General features: G+C 43.7%; 1 protein-coding gene across 12 annotated transcripts in view; it reads left to right on the forward strand.

Moving 5' to 3' along the window:
- The window catches only part of FNBP1 (formin binding protein 1), a 145,072-nt gene that overhangs the window by 79,955 nt on the left and 45,258 nt on the right, over positions 1 to 19,859 (forward strand). For all 12 annotated transcript variants that reach the window (XM_058693818.1, XM_058693820.1, XM_058693821.1 and 9 more), the window contains 2 exons: positions 864 to 926; positions 1,293 to 1,397. In XM_058693818.1, coding sequence (XP_058549801.1) covers positions 864 to 926; positions 1,293 to 1,397 — 168 coding nt within the window. The remainder of the gene's footprint in view (positions 1 to 863; positions 927 to 1,292; positions 1,398 to 19,859) is intronic.

A 19,859-nucleotide genomic window follows, 5' to 3' on the forward strand; every position in this document is an offset into this window, starting at 1 on the left:
CATAGGAAATAAGCCAGAGCAGGCAAATTTATGGAGACGTAAGGTAGAGTAGCGGTTGCCCAGGGCTGAAGGGGGTGGGGGTGGGGTATGACGTGTAAGACGTTCAGGCTGTCCTTTTGGGGTGATAAAATGTTCTCAGACTGTGGTGATGGCTGCACAATTCTGCGACTGCACCAACGAGCGCTGAGCTGTACAACTCCAACGGGCGAATCGTGTGCTGTGTGAATTCTCAAAGCAGCGGAAAAATAAAGGTCTCCGTGGTCGCTGTCCTAACGACCATTCCTGCCCTTTTCACGAGTGTTGCGCGCGGGTCTGAGAACTCGGGATTATCCTACCTGAAGTTTGAGGGGGAAACTCTGTGACTGTGTTTTCATTTCCCCTTTATTTTTTATTTATTTATTTTTTTAATGTTTCATTTATTTTTGAGACAGAGCCTGAGCAGGGGAGGGGCAGGGAGAGAGGGGGACACAGAATCCGAAGCGGGCTCCGGGCTCCGAGCTGTCAGCACAGAGCCCGACGCGGGGCTCGAACTCACAGACTGTGAGATCGTGACCTGAGCCGAAGTCGGACGCTTAACCGGCTGAGCCACCCAGGCGCCCCTCCCCTTTATTTTTTAAGTCTTCCGTTTCTTTGGAATGCACTAGAGGTTCAGTATTTCAATACGGTTTAGGGGGCGCCTGGCTGGCTCCGTAGGCAGAGCACGCGACGCTGGATCCCAGGGTTGTGAGTTCAAGCCCCCCGTTGGGCGTAGAGCCTACTTAAAACAAGAAATTAAATATGATTTGAGTTGATGATTTTTTTTCCCCTCAGGTGTGACCCTGGGGAAGAGGGGGTGCTAATCACTGTGCGTTTTCTGTTTCCAGTACTTTCACGATGGGCGGAAGGCACAACAGCACATAGAGATCTGCTGGAAGCAACTCGAATCAGTAAGTGGAGGACAAACGGCTCGAGAAACGGCTTTAGGTTGCCTAAACGTGAACGCGAGCGCGAAGCGATCCGTGAGCGCGAAACCAAAACGCCAAAGACACGCCTTCAGAGATCTTCCGGTTTGAATTGGATTTGTTTGTAGGCGCCCTTAGGGAGACTAGGATGTTGAGCCCCAAGAGCTCACGTAGAGTGTTTTTCTTAAAAAAGAAAAAAAAAAAAATCACACGCAAAGAACAAAGGGGAGATGGGTTTGGGTGGAAATAAATGCAGCTGTTCGAGTAACTTATTGAAATGATACCCTCGCGTAGGAATCTCGTGGTTGCATTAACACCTGCTCTCCTGCCACCACTCGCCCCTGCTTTCAGAGTAAAAGGCGATTTGAACGTGACTGCAAAGAGGCGGACAGGGCACAGCAGTACTTTGAGAAGATGGACGCCGACATCAATGTCACCAAAGCAGACGTTGAGAAGGTGAGGTGACAGTGAGAGTCTTTCACTTACTTCCCTTAGCTGGGCCTGGAGCCTCTCCTCCCCGGGCTGCCCATCCCCAAGCTCTCCTTTCCGACGGCACCGCAGAAGGCCACCCACCCTGGGATCAGTGCTTTCCGTTTTGTGTCACCTGTCGTGGGGGCCAGAAGCCCTGACTTTCGGGGCGTCTCCGGAGTGCCGATCGGGGGCAGTTGGCCGAATTGTGTGGTCCCCAGGATGGTGACGCGGAGACGCAGCCTGGGAGCGGCTCGCAGCAGTGTGGTTTCCGGAGGTTGTGGCTTTTCCCTTAATGGCTTTTCAAAGAACAAGTCCACCCCTTTAAAAGCCAGAGCACAGGGCTGCAGAGCCATCTGGAAGAGATCGGCTGCCTCTGATGCTTCCGTTCGGGAGATAAAGGGCCTGGAGGGCCGGCCTGCCTTGCAGTGGATTCATTCCGGTTGTTAGCAGGTGGTAGCTGAGGGCTGGCCTCTGGGCGTCCCCGACTTGTGTCGCAGTTAGGAAGGTGATAAAGCTCGCACTGTACCTTCTTGTGGGTCCCATACGTGTTTTTCCCTCGAAGGGGAGTTTTCTTTTCCGAAGAGTCATCAATACAGGGTAAACAGCGTGAGGCCTGCTAAATGGCTGTATTCATCCCACGACCGCCCAGGGCCGTTTTGACGTCCTCAGCCTGCTGCTTTCTGTGGGGAGAAGCCTGGCATTTTCATAGGTTTCTTTCACTTTTGCCAGATTCGTGGGAGACGAGTTTAGTTGGAAAATAGCGTGGATGATTTAGTTATGGGTCTAGGTCTGCCAGATGCCTGGCTTGAAGCCCAGGTATTTATCACCCTGCCTTCCTTGAAAATTGCCGACGATATTAAAATACATAGTCTCAATGTCTGTATTTGAGCCCGAGTGTGGATACTTTACCAAAAGATATTAATGTGCTGATAAAGTAAACGTAAAGTACCGTAGGTTTGTCATAAATTCCTATTAAATAGCCAGCTCCCCAAACTGTTTAAAATGGGACTCAGTTGAAATCGTTTGGGGCTAAATGAGGTACGTCAGTATAGGGGTAGCATACCTCGCAAAGACATGCCCCTTCTTTATCAAATGTTCTGTTAGCCTAAATGAAAATCAGAGTGAATTTTATTCATTTCAAGATCTTCTTAAAAGAAAATTACTTTTATGGGGCGCCTGGGTGGTTCAGTGGGTTAAGCGTCCGACTTCGGCTCAGGTCGTGATCTCACGGCTCGTGAGTTTGAGCCCCCCATCGGGTTCTGTGCCTACAGCTCAGAGTCCGGATCCTGCTTCCGATTCTGTGTCTCCTTCTCTCTCTGCCCCTCCCCCGCTTGCACTCTGTCTGTCTCTCTCAAAAATAAAAAACATAAAAAAAATTAATAAAACAGGAATTTCTCTTATGGCCTTTTCTTAGCATAAAAGCTATCTTTGCTTATTACAAAAATACTTGACGGGCGCCTGGGTGGCTCAGTCGGTTAAGCGTCTGACTTCGGCTCAGGTCGTGATCTCACGGTCCGTGAGTTCGAGCCCCGCGTCGGCCTCTGTGCTGACAGCCTGGAGCCCGCTTCAGGTTCTGTGTCTCCCTCTCTCTCTGTCCCTTCCCCGCTCCCGCTCTGTGTCTGTCTCTCTCAAAAATAAATACAGATTAAAAAAAAAAGAAATACAATCTTATTGATGCCTTTGAAGTCTGTCCCTAACTTCATGCCCCTGATCCTCACCCTAGAGGTGCCCTTTATCCTTAATTCGGTGTTAATCACCTCCTTACTAATTGTCCCAGCTTTGCCACGGGTGTATGTATCTCCGAAGAGTATATTTATAATTTTGCTTCTTTTTCACCATTATATAAACAAAAATCATACTTTCATTTGTTTCCTTCATTCTTGATTGTTTTTTCGTTCAGCGTGATGTTCTTAATTCACATGGACTATGTAGAAATCTGACTTTTATATATTAATTACATTAATGTTAGAGCCAGATGCCTTGCTAAATTTCTCTTTGTATTTCTACTTTGGAGTGTGTGTGTGTGTGTGTGTGTGTGTGTGTGTGTGTAGAGACAGTCCTATCACCAGCAAATAATGACCGCTTTATTTCTTTTTCAACCCTTATGCGTTTTATTTATTTTTCTTATCTTGCTCTGTTGGTCATGAGCGCCATTATGCTGGTAAAAGCAATTATTGTGGACTTCTTTATCTCGATTCTTGAGTGTGAAGAGAGTACTTCAAATAATTCTCCATTAAGCATGATTTTAATCTATACACTTTATCAGGCTAAGGGAGTCCCTTCTTTTCCTATTTTACCATGAGGTTTTTTCACCGTGACTTCATCATGTTGAATATCATCAGATACTCTTTCTGCTTCCTTGAGTCCATCAATGCGATAGATTACCTGAGTCAGTTTTCTTACATTGAACCAAATTAGCATTCTTGTGACGGACCCAACTGGGTGATGATGTCTTGGGTTTTTTTTTTTTTTTTTTACTACGTTAGCTGAATTGGTTTTGTAAATATCTTACCTAAGAGTTTTGCATGTTTCCATTGAAATGGATCTATAATTTTCCTTTCCCATCCGTCCTAGTTTGCTTTACGAGCGTGTTGCCAGTTTGTTTGTTTTTCTATTTTCTGAAATAATCCATGGAAGTTGAAATTAATGTTTCTTGAACGTTTCGTAATACTTCACTGTGGGAAGTCTCGAACTACAGAGTCACTTCCTTCATTGTCTGCTTCCCCTTTGGTCGGTACTGGCAGATTGTGTTTTTCTAGACCTATATCCACTTCATCCTGAATTTTCAAATTTATTGGCTTAAAAAAATTTTTTTATGTTTATTTATTATCGAGAGACAGAGACAGAGCACGAGCGAGGGAGGGGCAGAGAGAGAGGGAGACACAGAATCCGAAGCAGGCTCCGGGCTCCGGGCTCCGAGCCGTCAGCACAGAGCCCGACGCGGGGCTGGAACCCGCGAACGGCGAGATCATGACCTGAGCCGAAGTTGGACACTCAACCGACTGAGCCATAGGCGCCCCTTAAATTTATTGGCTTAAAGTTGCCCATAATATTCTCTCACCTTAGTTTTGCTGCCTGTGCTGTTGTGCCCCCTTATTTACTCCTAAAATTGTTTATTTGTATCTCTGGGGTTTTTTTTTGGAGGACCAGCATTCCAGATCATTTTTATTCGCGTTTTCCGAGAACCCCAAACCGATCGTCATGGAGCTTCCTTTGTCTATTTGTAGTTTTTATTTCATCTAGTTTCTTTTTCTTTTTCTTCTTCCTCTTCTGTCAGTGTCTTTGGATTTATTCTCCTCCCCTTCCAGAAATTTCTTTCTTCGGTTTATGTCATTACAGCTTTTCATCTTTTCTTTTTTTTTTTTTTCGTTTTTTTAAAATGTGTGTTTATTTGGTTTGTTTGTTTTTATTTTTGTTTCTAAAGAGAGCACGCAACAGGAAGGGGGCAGAGAGAGAGGGAGACACAGACCCCGAAGCAGGCTCCAGGCTCTGAGCTGTCAGCACAGAGCCTGATGTGGGGCTCGAACCCACGAACCATGAGATCATGACCTCAGCGGAAGTCGGACACTCAACCCACTGAGCCACCCAGACACCCTGCTTTTTTTTTTAACAAAATGTTTATTTTTGAGAGGCGGGGGAGGGCTAGAGGACCTGAAGCGGGCTCCAGGCTGACAGCAGAGAGCCCGATGCGGGGGTTCGAACTCACAAACCGTGAGATCATGACCTGAGCCAAAGTCAGACGCTCAACCGACTGAGCCACCCAGGCGCCCCTTTCTTCTTTTCTGATATGAGCATTTAAGTAATACATTTCCCATTTACATATGATTTTGTGTGTGACCCACAGATTTTGATATGAAGTATCGTTATTGTTCATTTCCAGATACTTTTCATTTCCTTTACTATTATTGAATCTCTCCTGTGATTTATTTGGAAGCCTATTTTAAAATTTCCCACTGTATGACGTAGTTAAACTTCTCTTCGATAAGTTCAGTATCTTTGATATTGATTTCTATAATTTAATTGCATCATCGATCTGGAAACTCTGAGTTTGAGTCTTTGGTTTATTTGAGACTTGTTTTATGCCCCAGCACATGGTCAGTTTTTATCAGTGTTCTAGAAGTAATTGAAAAGAATATGTATTCTCCATCCCTACGTATTTGCATTAGATCTAACTTGCTGATATGCAAATCCTCCCATCGTGAAGGATTCTTGTTGCCATTGGTTGTATCATTTCTTTGTGGGAGATATGTTACTTCTTTGTGCCTTACTTTTCTTGTCTGTAAAATGGGAACACAGAAGAACAGGATTCATGGGAATGCTAACAGTGTTCGTATGTACAAGGGACTCAAAGCCATTTATGGCAGATCGTAATGGTGGAAGATTTGTCATTTACTCTTACTTTTTTTTCTTCTACCGTGAAGCTACCTTAGGAAAAAATAAATTTTAGGAGCGCCCGGCTGGCTTAGTCAGTAGAGCGTGCGACTCTGACTTGGGGACGGGAGTTTGAGCCCCATGTTGGGCATAGAGATTCCTTAAATTAAATTTGGGCACCTGGGTGGCTCAGTTGGTTAAGCATCCGACTCTTGGTTTGGGCTCAGATCTTGATCTCCCATCGCTGAGTTCGAGCCCCATGTCAGTGCTGGGCTGACAGCATGGAGCCTGCTTGGGATTCTCTCTCCCTCTCTCTCTTCCCCTCCCCTGCCCTCTCTCTCTTTCTCAAAATAAATCAATAAACTTAAAAAAAAAAAAAAAAAACTAAAAAAAAAAAAAAGAAATTAAGTAAATTAAAAAAAGAAAGCCTTTAAAGAAATAAATAAATTTTAGAATCGCAGTACCTTCGGTGTGTTTTAAGTTTTCATCCATGTGTGGTGAATTTCTTTCTGCCGTGACGCTTTGTGCCTTAAAGTCTGTATTGCCTGATCTGTACTAGCTCTTTTGGAGATCTCCTGTATCCTCTTCCTGTGCTTTCATTGACTAGCCTAGACATTTGAACAGACGTATTCAGCCTGAACTACAAGGTATACCGGAATCTTTAGCGATGTTTTCTCTTTTTTCTTTAAAAAAAATTTTTTTTAATGTTTATTTATTTTTGAAGGAGAGAGAGAGAGACAGAGTGTGAGCAGGGGAGGGGAAGAGAGAGAGGGAGACACAGAATCGGAAGCAGGCTCCGGGCTCCGAGCCGTCGGCACAGAGCCCGACGCGGGGCTCGAACCCACGGACCGCGAGCTCACGACCGGAGCCGAAGTCGGACGCTTAACCGACCGAGCCACCCGGGCGACGCAGTGATGTTTTCTCACGCAACCCTTTAACTAAACCAGCTCCCTTGTTGCCATTTACTTGTGAGTATTTTGGGTTCAATTACACAAGCTGGGCTTTGGTAATTTTATACAGTCCTATAAGTATGCTTTCCACTTTCTTCGTTCACTGGTTTTTTTGTATCGGGGATCTTAATTCCTTCTTAATTCCAAAGGACATCCTTTAGAAGTGCCAGTAGCCAAGATTTATTGCAATAAAATCTCAGTGTTCGTTTGATTGGAATGGACTTCACTTCCCTCTCATCTCTGAAAGATGATTTCTCCATGTATACAATCCCAGGGTGACTGTACCTGGAGGAACCTAATTCTACCTTCTTCTGGCTCTCATTTGTGTTGAGAGGTCACAAGGGGTGAGAAGTCCGTGTAACTGTTAACCCTTTGAAGATAATGTCTGTTCTTCCTGCTGACCACGGAGATATTTTTGGTCTAAGTTCTTCGCTGAAATTTCACTATAACATATCTAGCTGTGAATTTCTTTTCTGTCTCGCTTCTGATCCACTGAATTTATTGGCTCCAGATTGGAGTTTTCCCACACATGCCTATCCGTCTTTCTTCTATTTCTTCTGGAACTCCTATTATGAGGTGCAAGTTAAAACTTCTACTTTGTGTCCTCTTTGCCTGTGAAAGTGTATTTGTATTTCTCATCTCTGTCTCTCTGTCTCTTCTGTGTCCCATGGAATTCCTTCAGATGTGACTTTCATTTCACGAATTCTCTCTTACGCTGTGTCTAGTCTGCGGGTTCTCTAAGTTCTCTAAGTTCAGGTGTTAATTTTACTTTCCAGAAGTTCCTTCAGGCTGTCTTTAAAATCTGTAGAGACATTTTGTTATTTTCTGGTGACGTTGTCACACTTTCACATCATAGGTTACTTCTTGAGACATAGTAAATGTACTAATTTTATATTCTCTTTTTAATTAATTTCGGCGTCTACTCTTTGCGGGCCTGATGCTTCAATTTGCTGTTTCTGCTCACTTGCCCATGGTGACTTGTTTCCTTGTGTATTTTTGTGATACAGACATTTCTTCTATAATGCCATAAACGCATTGCTGCGAACCTTACGTTCTGCAAAAATACTGCTAAAAACAACAGACAGGGCTTCTGGGGGAAAATAGGCCTGGAAACTGATCTCTCAACAGTGAAGAGAACTTGGTACCCAGAGCTCCAACAGAAGAACAACTTTAATAAAACTAGGCATCTGCACCGAGGATCACAGCCCTTGTCCTTCATGATGTAGGTCCTTAAGAGTAGTAGGACCTCCAGAGATATAGTTTTGGGCAGCATTCACTTCTTTTTTTTTTCTTTTAATGTTTTATTATCCATAGTTGAGAGAAAAGGAGGCAGAGTGTGAGCAGGGGAGGGGGAGAGAGAGAAAGAGAGGGAGACACAGAATCCAAAGAAGGTTCCAGGCTCTGAGCTGTCAGCACGGAGCCCGACGTGGGGCTTGAACCCACGAACCGTGAGATCATGACCTGAGCTGAAGTCGGATCTCAACCAGCTGAGCCACCCAGGCGCCCCTGGGAGCATTCACTTCTGATGAGATGCCTTTCATCAAACTGAAAAATCTGATCCATCAGATAGATAGCTTTCGGTAGTTATCCATTATTTTCACATAGGCGGAAATATCTTCCCAGTAGATATTAATGTGCTGTGAAAAACTGCACGTAGACTAACAAGGCTTTTATGTTATCCTCGCATCATTGCCCTGTATTTCAGTCCCATAAAAAGGTATAAATCACAGCAGAAAAACATGGGAGGTGTAGAATAGACTGTTTGATTATAAATGTGTGTTCCTTGGAATTTTATCCATGGCCTAGCTTTTTTTCTTTTCTTTTCTTTTTTTTTTTTTTAATTTTCATCCAAATTGGGGCGCCTGGGTGGCTCAGTCAGTTGAGCACCCGGCTTCGCCTCAGGTCATGATCTCACGGTCTGTGAGTTGGAGCCCCGCGTCGGGCTCTGTGCTGACGGCTCAGAGCCTGGAGCCATCTTCGGATTCTGTGTCTCCTCTCTCTCTGCCCCTCCCCTGCTCAGGCTCTGTCTCTCTGTCCTAAATAAATAAATAAAATAAATAAATAAATATTAAAGAATTTTTTTTTAAATTTACATCCAAATTAGTTAGCATATAGCGCAACAATGATTTCAGGAGTAGATTCCTTAGTGCCCCTTCCCCATTTCGCCCATCCCCCCTCCCGCCACCCCTCCCGTCACCCTCAGTTTGTTCTCCATATTTATGAGTCTCTTCTGTTTTGTCCCCCTCCCTGTTTCTGTATTATTTTTGTTTCCCTTCCCTTATGTTCATCTGTTTTGTCTCTTAAAGTCCTCATATGAGTCAAGTCATGTGATTTTTGTCTTTCTCTGACTGACTAATTTCACTTAGCAGAATACCCTCCAGTTCCATCCACGTAGTTGCAAATGGCAAGATTTCATTCTTTTTGATGGCCGAGTAATGCTCCATTGTCTATATAGACCACATCTTCTTTATCCGTTCATCCATCGATGGCCATTTGGGCTCTTTCTGTCCTTTGGCTATTGTCGAGAGTGCTGCTATAAACATGGGGGCGCATGTGTCCCTTCGAAACAGCACACCTGTATCCCTTGGATAAATGCTTAGTAGTACAATTGCTGGGTCGTAGGGTAGTTCCATTTTTAGTTTTTTGAGGAACCTCCATACTCTTTTCCAGCGTGGCTGCACCAGCTTGCATTCCCAATGTATGGCCTAGCTTTAAAGTGGGTTCTCCAGGATGAGCTGGCGTTCCCTGAGGTCACTCCCCCGCCAGGACTGCATTAATCTCCACTTGGGGGTTGAGGTCCACACATGCTGTATGAGTTCTGGCCCTTTCTGTGGCTCAGAAATTTCCAGGATGATTGTTTTCTTTGCTTTTCGCCCTCAGGTCAGACCCCAGTTAGCTATGAACAGTGCAGTTCCTGGGGCCAGTTACGGCTTCAGGACTTTCTGACAGGTCCTGGCCAAATTGAATTGTTCTCCTTGACTGGCTTAATATTTCCAGGGGCATACTGTTTTTTCTTATCCTGAAGACACCATTTTGCTATTTTTATGCAAGTCCCACTTACCTCCTCTCCGAGGATACGATAAATGATTTTACCATCACAAACCTGAAGCAGGTAAAGCAGTGTCGAAATATTGGCAATCGTGTCATTTTGCCCAAGAGGGGGACTTGGAACACTCCGATTTCCCCAAACACATAGCGATCCGCTCTCCTTTGTCACCAGCGAAGCCTCTTGTCAGTATCAAGCTGAAAGGAAGTCATGTTTCACTTCTTGTCGCTGTGTAATGTAATTTCCCATTGTGACTTCTGACGGTCTTTGAATCTGATGTCAATGTCTTTCCCCCCGGTTTCCGCCCATGATTCAGTTATCCAATTGTGTTAGAAATAACTCACCCTCCCTCGTGCAGCGATCAGTTCTGCGACATTTGGAATGATAGCACTATGTTTACAGAGAGGGAACCCTCCCCAGTAGAAGCAGAAGGGACTTCTGCGCATGGCATCTGTGTTTGATGATAACAGGTGATGTGAACTCTAGGTACATGCATCTTCTAGATGACTTAGGATCTGGGTATGATGAGCCTGAATTTCATCGTCGTCGTCTTTTTTTTTTTTTTTTTTTTTCCCCGAAAAATAAAACGTCCTATGGTTTTCGCATGCCCTGTGTTCAGATCACCTAAATCTGCCCAAGTCTGCGTGGGGCATCAGTAGACTTGTGCTCGTGGTCAATATCAGCATGTGGGCAGATATTTAGTAATTTGCTTACAAGAAGCTCTGTGTTGTCCTCGAGGCGCCCAGTCTAACTAGAAATAAATTTATATGTATCAAATAGACATTAAAAATTAAAAAAAGACCCTTGGTAGTTTTATCTCTGGGAAGGGGAACATATTTGGATGTGTGAGGATGCCGTGTTCCTCTGAGGAACGATGGGGGAAGGAAATCGCTCAGTGGAATGGTTTTTGTTGGTGATGAAACTCAAGGACGGTCGCGGTCTCCTCTCCTTGCCAAGATGCAGCGCTCAGGAGGTTTTGAACTTGAAGACTTAACATGAGTTCTAGTGATTAGGAATTCGCTGATCCGGGTTGGTAAAAGAACCGATATATGTTAGAATAGGTCGCCCTGGGGCTCGTGACCCACGCGCTGAAGTTGAAGCACCTCTTTTTTAACGAGGTGGAAAATATAGTCCCTACTGTCTCTTTTGTAATATTGAGAAGTCAGAGGGCTACAAGGGAACATGGAAAAATCAAAATGCCTCACTCAAATGTAGGATTCTCTGGTAAAACAATAGGAATAATAATTAAAATACATTGAGAGTAAGGCGAAAGGTATTCTGCCCCCTTCCCCGGCCCTCATGAGAGGTGATCACTCTTGCCACTTGATACGTGTTCTAGAACGCTCACAATAGGTTTTTATTGGGGTGCCCGGCTGGCTCCCTTGGCAGGGCATGCATGTCTTTTTTTTTTTTTTTTTTTCAACATTTATTTATTTTTGGGACAGAGAGAGACAGAGCATGAATGGGGGAGGGGCAGAGAGAGAGGGAGACACAGAATCGGAAACAGGCTCCAGGCTCTGAGCCATTAGCCCAGAGCCTGACGCGGGGCTCGAACTCACGGACTGCGAGATCGTGACCTGGCTGAAGTCGGACGCCCAACCGACTGCGCCACCCAGGCGCCCCTTGGGCATGCATGTCTTGATCTCAGGGTTGTGAGTTCAAGCCCCGTGTTGGGCATAGTGCTTACTTTAGAAATAAATTAGTTTTTTTTTTTTTAATTTTTTTTTTTAACTTTTTAAATTTATTTTTGAGACAGAGAGAGACAGAGCATGAACAGGGGAGGGGCAGAGAGAGAGGGAGACACAGAATCTGAAACAGGCTCCAGGCTCTGACCGGTCAGCACAGAGCCTGACGCGGGGCTCGAACTCACCGACCGTGAGATCGTGACCTGAGCCGAAGTCGGACGCTTAACCGACCGAGCCACCCAGGTGCCCCGTAAATTAGTTTTTTATTGAGGTGAATTTAGATACAATGAAGTGGCCACATCTTAAGTGAACAACTCAATGAGTTTTTACGTCTATAGGAAACCGTGCACTGCCAGCTAAGATGGGGACGTCTCTAGAACCCCACAGGCTCCCTTGAACACTCCCCCATCCCGAAGGTAACTATCGTTCTGACCCCTATCATACGTTGGTTTAACCTGCTTCTGTACTTCGTACAAGGTATGCAACACATATCCTTCTGTCTGGCTTCTCTGACTCAACGTTTTGTTTCTGACCTTCATATTTTTGTTGCATGTGGTGGTCATTTGAGTTGCCCTTTCTCGGTTGCCGTGTGATATTCCATGTGCGGACAGACCCCAGTGTGTATCCCTTCTCGCGTGCGGGGGCATCTGGGTTGTCTCCGTAGTGAGGTTACGTTAAGAAGGAAGCTACCACGAACCTCTAGACGTATCTTTGGTGGCCACGATCTCTCGCTATTCTTGGGCGGAGACCTGGGTGTGGCATCGTGAGTCATACTTGGGTACCTCTGGCGTGCTGTCAAAGAGCTTGATGAGGTGGCCGTGCCCACGGATGCCCCTCCGCGGGCTGCTCTTCATCCGTACCCACAAGAGGTGCTCTCGGTCTTGAAATAGAAAGACTTCTGGATGAGCGGGGGAGTGGAATCTGGTAGTGGTTTCTTTTGTGTTTGTATTTCCTTGACGAGGAGTGTTGTGGACCATTTTTTTCTTTTTTTAAGTTTATTTATTTATTTAAGTAATCTCTATGCCCAGTATGGAACTCGAACTCGCAACCTTGAGATCAAGAGTTGCGTGCTCGCCCGATGGAGGCAGCCAGGCGCCCCTGCTCGGTACAGCTTTTTATCCAACTAAATTCTGAACATTGCCTATTTCTCTTTTCACAGGCCTCCCCCCACCCCCCCACCCCCCCACCCCCCCCACCCCCCCAATGAGTTACCTATTTTTTTTTGTTTGTTTGGCTTTGTTTTAATTTCAGGGAATCGTAATGGAATCGTGATTTCACGGTCCTAGTCTGATTTTCAAAAACCATTGAACGTGTTGAAGAATTCCTAAGGTGTGATCCTTCGGAATGATGCGCCCGTTCGTTCCCTCACCCACGACCCACCGACTGCGTGCTGGGGAGGTGTGGGGGCGGCACCCCGAGACACCCACACGCCAGCACACAATCCTTGACTTTAAGGAGCTTGGCTTTCACTTTCCTCCCGGTATTCAGCTCTCCGTATTGTGAATTTTCCCGTTTGCCCTCTAACGGGCTCTTCAGTGGCATTTTGGTGACAAAGGCTTTATAGTCAGGTTTTGTCTGTCGGTCTGCTTTGGAAGAACGACATACTGGACCAAGTTGGGCGAGGAGCAGTGTCTAATCTCTGCCTTCTGATGGAGCTGCCCATGGTCAGTGTGGTGTTAGGAGGAAAAAGGAAAAGGTTATCAAAATGAATGGAATGTGAACTAATATTTCGGAACAGAGAGAACAGTGTTTTCTAAATGCATGCATTACACGGAGTTCATCCATGTCAGGCAATGAATAATTCCCTTTCTCTAATTCGCCCTTGCCTTGTGACTGTTGGCGCTTACATAATTTCTAAATGCAAAATAGGATATTGTTTAACAAAAAACTGCACAGTTAGTGGTTACGAATTGTTAGTGAATTTCAAGTTATGTTTTTAAACGCTGGTGTCAATTTCTCCCTTTCTTACAGCTGTAGTTTCATTTATCTCGGATGATTCTTTTTGCTGCCAGAGTGCATTTTTACAGGCAGTTGTGTGCCCTGAAACTGTTAATGGGGCTTCTTTATTCAAGTTCATTGCAATTCTGAGTCTTGATTAACCAGAAGAATTCTCTAGACAATGCAGGAGGCTTCATTACTGGGCTTGCTCATGAGTGTTGTTATAGAACCTGACTCGAGGAAACGTTTTAAAAGTTAAATTACATCCAGATCCTGACCAGCAGCGCTTAGAAGAGCGTGTCAGTTACTCAGGGAGTTAGCATTCTGTTTATGTGTAGTCATTACAGCTTCTAAAAGTATTTGGCTTTGAACATTCGTAGCTTTTAGATTCTATAGGGAGGTCCCTAGCGTGAAGCAGAATAGGAACTTCTGAGCCATTTATGAATGATGGTAGAATTTTAAGAAGGAGGTGATAGAGTCGCCTGGGTGGCTCAGTCGGTTAAGCGTCCGACTTCGGCTCAGGTCATGATCTGTCAGTTCGTGAGTTCGAGCCCCGCGTCGGGCTCTGTGCTGACAACTCCGAGCCTGGAGCCTGCTTCAGATTCTGTGTGTCTCTCTGTCTTTCCCTCTCCCTCCCCGGCGCGCACTCTGTCTCCTCTCTCTCTCTCAAAAATAAACATTCAAAAAAAAAAAAAAATTCGAGAAGTATGTGATAAAACTTCACATTTCTAGTTTATGATAAAATACACACGCGCTCTTTTTTTTTAATGTGTCCTGTGTTACCTAATCGGATGTTTTGGAGAGCAAAATAAAACTATAGTAAAGAATCTGTGCTAACTTTATGCAAGAAGGAAAGGATCTGCTTTGAATGATTTTCAGTGTGGTAATTATCTCAATAAAAGAAAAGGAGTTGAGCAGTCGGGAAATTTTCTTCAGTTGAGGACTCCGAAACGCACAGGCACGGTAGGCTCACTTCTTCTCTAACTGAAGCCAGCCGAGTAGCAGTGTTAAATTTTTTTACCATTTGGGGAAACAGTCTCTTGCAAGATGACTGCTTTAGCCACTGGACGTATAAGGAGTTGTACTTGTCAAATGTTTTCACTGCCCTCGCTCTAACGCTGAGGTTTGACATCTTTATGGAACATGGTAATATCTTTAGTGCTTCTCCCAAATTTGTTTCATATAAAATGTCTGACTGGTTATCTGAAGGAACTGTTCACTGTAACAGCTTAGAAAACAACAAAAAAAAATTTTTTTTGAAAGAGGAAGTGGTTAGTATGAGTGCAGGAAATACATTTTGCAACGGCAGCTCGATCCTTTGGTTGCAAATGCTCTTTTATTTACAACGAGGGAAAAAGATGTGTACGGTTAAAAAGAGACTTTCGAAAATGGGTATTGTTGCTCTGTTCCTTTATAAATGGATCAGTGTTCAAATCAAAGATTCGAGAGGGAACGCTTTTGTTATAGTTTTGTTTACGTATCTATCTGTAGAGTTTATATTCTGCGTATACATTGTCTCTCGGGGTGCCCGTATTAAGTGAACATTCTGAATGGTTTCGGTTGTTTTGGTTCTTAATATTTGTCCTGGGTAATAATGGGTATGTTTTCCTCTTTTGACACTGAATATGGGAAATGGAATTTAATGGAAATGTTCTCCAATTATTAGATGTGAAGTAAATGTATTTATGTCTGGAAACAGGGCATAACTTTGATCTGTGTCGTAAGCGAATATTAGTTAGATGAGTTTTGTGGGGTTTTTTTAAAGGTTGTGACACTCAGTGTTAGTTTTACCATTAAAAATGAATTTGTGGGGGCGCCTGGGTGGCTCAGTGGGTTAAGCGTCCGACTTCGGCTCAGGTCATGATCTCGCGGTTCGTGGGTTCGAGCCCCGCGTCGGGCTCTGTGCTGACGGTGCAGAGCCCGGAGCCTGCTTCGGATTCTGTGTCTCCCTGGCTCTCTCTGCCCCTCCCCCGATTGTGCTCTGTCTCAAAAATACATAAACATTAAAAAAAATTAAAAAAAATTTTTAATGAATTTGTGATAGGAATGTTGAAACATGCAATTATTTACTACGGTTAAATGTTTTACAGAAGTGCTCTTTCAACTGCATTCCGCTCCAACTTTTATTTTTTTTATTTATTATTTTTTTAAATATGAAATTTATTGCCAAATTGGGTTTCCCAGCTCCAACTTTTAGTTCATTTGCTAGCAATTGCTACTGTCTCTATATTGTGAGTCTTAATTTTCACTTATTTGTTTTTTGGCGTAAGTGGTTTTTACGCTAAACAATGGAGTTTGGTTAAATAAACATCCGAAAAACCCCAAGGAAGTCAAAATGTCAAAATCTCAAGAGTATCAGGAAGGGTGGGAGTGGAGGTGATACCAAAAGTGAATTTACATAGAGATGAAATACTTCCGAAAGCCTCTTCAGTGAAATATTTCCAGTATGCATTTTTTCATTTTGACATGAGACTCTGTCTTAGGCTTGTTTTAATGTTCCTGAAAGCATAACCATTGACCAACCTCCACGTTTGCAAAATGATCTGCAAAATAGCAATAGAGCCCAGTAAGATAATAAATAGGTCATCCCCATGCCCCAGACCTGAAGATTAAGATGAATTGAATAGAAATAATATGAATATTGGGGCGGCTGGGTGGCTCAGTTGGTTGGGCGTCCGACTTCGGCTCAGGTCTTGATCTCATGGTCCGTGAGATCGAGCCCCGCGTCGGGCTCTGTGCTGATGGCTCAGAGCCTGGAGCCTGCTTTGAATTCTGTGTCTCCCTCTCTCTCTGCCCCTCCCCTGCTCATGCTCTGTCTCTCTCTGTCTCAAAAGTAAAAAATAAAAATATTTTAAAAATATGAATATATTCATATTTTATGAACATATGAATATGCCTATACAAAAATGGATTAAATACATAAAAATGATACTCACTTAGGCTTCCATATGGCAACTCATCTAAGGAAATATTTTCATTTTCACTGAGAGTGAGGGGGCTAGCTGGGGCAAGAGCTTGTTCTTAATCTTTGGATCTTGTTTCTACCACTCATTAATGGTATGGCACAAGACGGTTTGCTTCCTGTCTGAGTGTGTTTCCTGTTCTGTGAAATAAGGATAACATTGCGCACCTCAAGGGCTTGTCCTGAGGTTTCAGCGGTATGTGATCTGCATAAAGGTGAGGCCTGCTTTTGGACCACGGTTAAGTGGTCGACACTGTTGTCATCATCTGTATTTTGTCTGTTTGTGTCCCTCTCTTTTGGTTACTTCTGGCTCCTTCCTCCTCCGGTCTTACTCCTTCGACCTACTGTGAATCACTTGAGTATATTTAGAACATTCTAGGCATCTAGGCATTCTGCAAGAACACTTATTGAACAAATAGCGCATCAAGAGGATTACAATAGGGTGCCTTTCATGAGGGCTTTGGTTAGCCGATAACGATGAAATGGAGAGACGAGGAAAACTCGAGTCAGTTGGAGAATAAGATAGAGTATCGTAGGTTACATGCCAAACTGCCTGGTGAAGATAATGAGAACAATAGCAGTTTAAAAAAATGGTTTATGAGAGGGGTACCTGGGTGGCTCAGTTGGTTAAGCATGCGACTTTGGCTCAGGTCACGATCTCACAGTTCGTGACCTCGAGCCCCGTGTCAGGCTCTGCTGACAGCTCAGAGCCCGGAGCCTGCTTCAGATTCTGTGTCTCCCTCCTTCTCTCTGCCTCTCCCTTACTCACACTCTGTCTCTCTGTGTCTTTCATAAATAAAAGCACTTAAAACATGGTTTATGAGAGACATCGTGTGGAAAATCACCGGGTCCTGTGAGCAGCAAATACGAGGAGTTCAGAGACTAGGATTCTGCATCTGTGAAAGCTCTGTGCAGATGACAGGTTGTTGAGATAGGCCTGAGGCTGGAATTGGGGCCTGAACGTGAAGGATGTGTAGAAATTGAACAGATGAAGCAGGCAGAGGTCAACAGAGTGGAAAGTGCTGCATCCAGGGCTCTGAGGGAACATGCTGCTCAGGTTGGCCTGCCTGGTGGGGCAGGGGACTGAGTAGGGTCTCCTGGAGGGATGGCATGAGAACAGATGATGAAGAATGTTAAAAGCCAAATGGCAGAATGAATGTGACCCCGATGAAATGCTATTGAACCTACTTCTCAAAAAGCTCACGCTGGAAAAGTGCTTTATATTTTCTAAAAGGGTTCTGATCCTCTCCAGAATTCTTTTGTCCCTTTCTGGATAAACAGGGTAAGGCTGTAAGATGTTGAATTATCATTAGCTGCAAGTGGCCCTGCTGGATAGGGTACAGCCAAGACCGAAGTACGTGTCCATGCCTCAAATTTAGTTCTTGTCTGTGGACCCTATGACTTTACTATTGGATTATGCTGAATGAGCTCTTTACTGTTAACCACCGCTCTCACCTACAGAACTGGCAGGTAATAGTGAGTTGGGGTAAGGTGGCTAATAGCAATTGACATGAGGCCTCAGTATCAGGGAGCCAAGGAGGAGAGGCGGGGATCGTACTGGACCAGGAGGCACAGACACCTGGAAGTTCACCGTCCATCCTCACTGCTGTAGACACATTACCAGGCAGGCCCAGTGTTGTTACTTCTTGCATATTATTCCTTTCTGGGTTAAATTTCCTCCTTCCTGGATGATAGGTTGTTCTACTTTTCTTCCTTGAGGGTTTGTGAGCAGTACTTGCTTCTTTATTTGTCTGAAGTCTTTATCTTGCCCTCATTCTACCGTGATAGTTTAGCTAGGTATAGAATTCTCAGCTGACAATTATTTTCTCTAAACGTTTTGAAAATATCATCCCAGTGTGTTTTATCTTTGATCATTCCTCTTGGGAAATTGGCTGTCTACTTAATTGCATTCCTTTGTAGATATTTGACTTTCCTTCCCTAGTTGTTAAGACTATATCTTTGCCTTTGGAGTTCTGTAGCATCGCTATGATATTTCAGAGTACATACTTTCTATTTCTAATTTTTCTGCTTGGGGTTCAATTGGGGGTTTGTTCCTTTTGTCGATGTAGGAAAAGCTTTCAGGTACTAACTCTTCAAATGTTGCCTGGGTTTCATTCTCTCAAATTGTTGGTTCTGGGTCTCCTCATAGATGTGTGTGAAACTCCTCATTCTATTCCCCATGCCTTCTAACTTCGTTTCCATTCCTTCCCTTTCTTTATCTCTGTATATTACATTTTGTGTAACTTTCTCAGTTACTTCATGAATTCTCTTCATTCTATTATTTGACTCATCTGTTAAGTTTTCAAATTTCAGTGACCGTATTTTTTATTTCCAGAAGTTCTATTTGGTTCTTTTTCATATATGCTTCATTTTTATAATGTCTTACTATTTTCTTCTGAGTTCTATTGCTTCTTTTATTTCTTTACTTTAAATATTCCTGTTTTATATTTTCTTCCAAATTGTTCTTTTACCTCAAGTTCTTATGGTGATAATTTTTCTCTCTATTGTATCATCTCTCATGGTGGTTTATTTCCTTGTGCATTTGTGATTATTATGGTCTTTTTTATATGAACATGTCTTCAATGGGGATGGTTTTTTCTCTGAGAATCCCATAAAAGCAGGAATCGGTGAAACCCAGCAAGGTTTTATATCGGTTTCTTCCAGACAACCTGGGACCAATTTTTATGTTAATTACTTGGGTCGGGAGTTCTTGTGCCATCTGTATAATCTATACAAGTTTAAGATTTTGTTTCTCAGAGGACACACTTCCTCCACTCCACCCCATAGCCTAAGACCTTAACAAACTTCCTAGCTGTCTTCTCTGTCACTAGAGAAGTTTTGTTAGGTGTCACCCAACTTAAAGAAAAGCAGAAAGAATGAACACCGAGATTAAAATAAAAAACAAACCTGTGGTCTTACATCTTGAACGAATTGAGCGTATATGCTGCATACCACATGACAACTTTTTAGTATTAAACCTTACTGGTTAGACGTCTGTGGTCACTCAGGTACTAAGGACGAACAGCTGCTAACCTACCGCCAAATACATCAGATTTCTTCAGAACAGGATGCATGTATTTAATTCTTTCCCTGGGGTATGTAACGTGACTAATTTTTGTCCTCTTCTGAGGAACCGATCTTTTCTAGAACTGCATTAAAAGGGCTTTTAGTATTTTTGTTCTTCACAGGAACCCCACAGCCATAAAGAAAGGTCATTTGGGCATTAACTTTCTAGAATCCGGGCTGTCATCTTCAGCTGTACTCATGTGAGACCTTGTGAGTGTCATATTCTGGGGTGAGATTATTTATTAAGGGGAGAGAGAGAAGAGAAAGAGGTAGTCAATTTCCACCCTGCCACAGCTGAAAACGCAAGTTTCTTGCCAATGACAATGCCTTAGAAACAAGGGAAGAGAAGGGGGTCGAGTCTTGGAGACCATGATTTATATTTTAACAAGATCTCTGGGCTCATGCCGAATGTTTCACTAGCCTACCTTG

This window comes from Neofelis nebulosa, chromosome 12, assembly GCF_028018385.1.
Source record: "Neofelis nebulosa isolate mNeoNeb1 chromosome 12, mNeoNeb1.pri, whole genome shotgun sequence".
Lineage (NCBI taxonomy): Eukaryota > Metazoa > Chordata > Mammalia > Carnivora > Felidae > Neofelis > Neofelis nebulosa.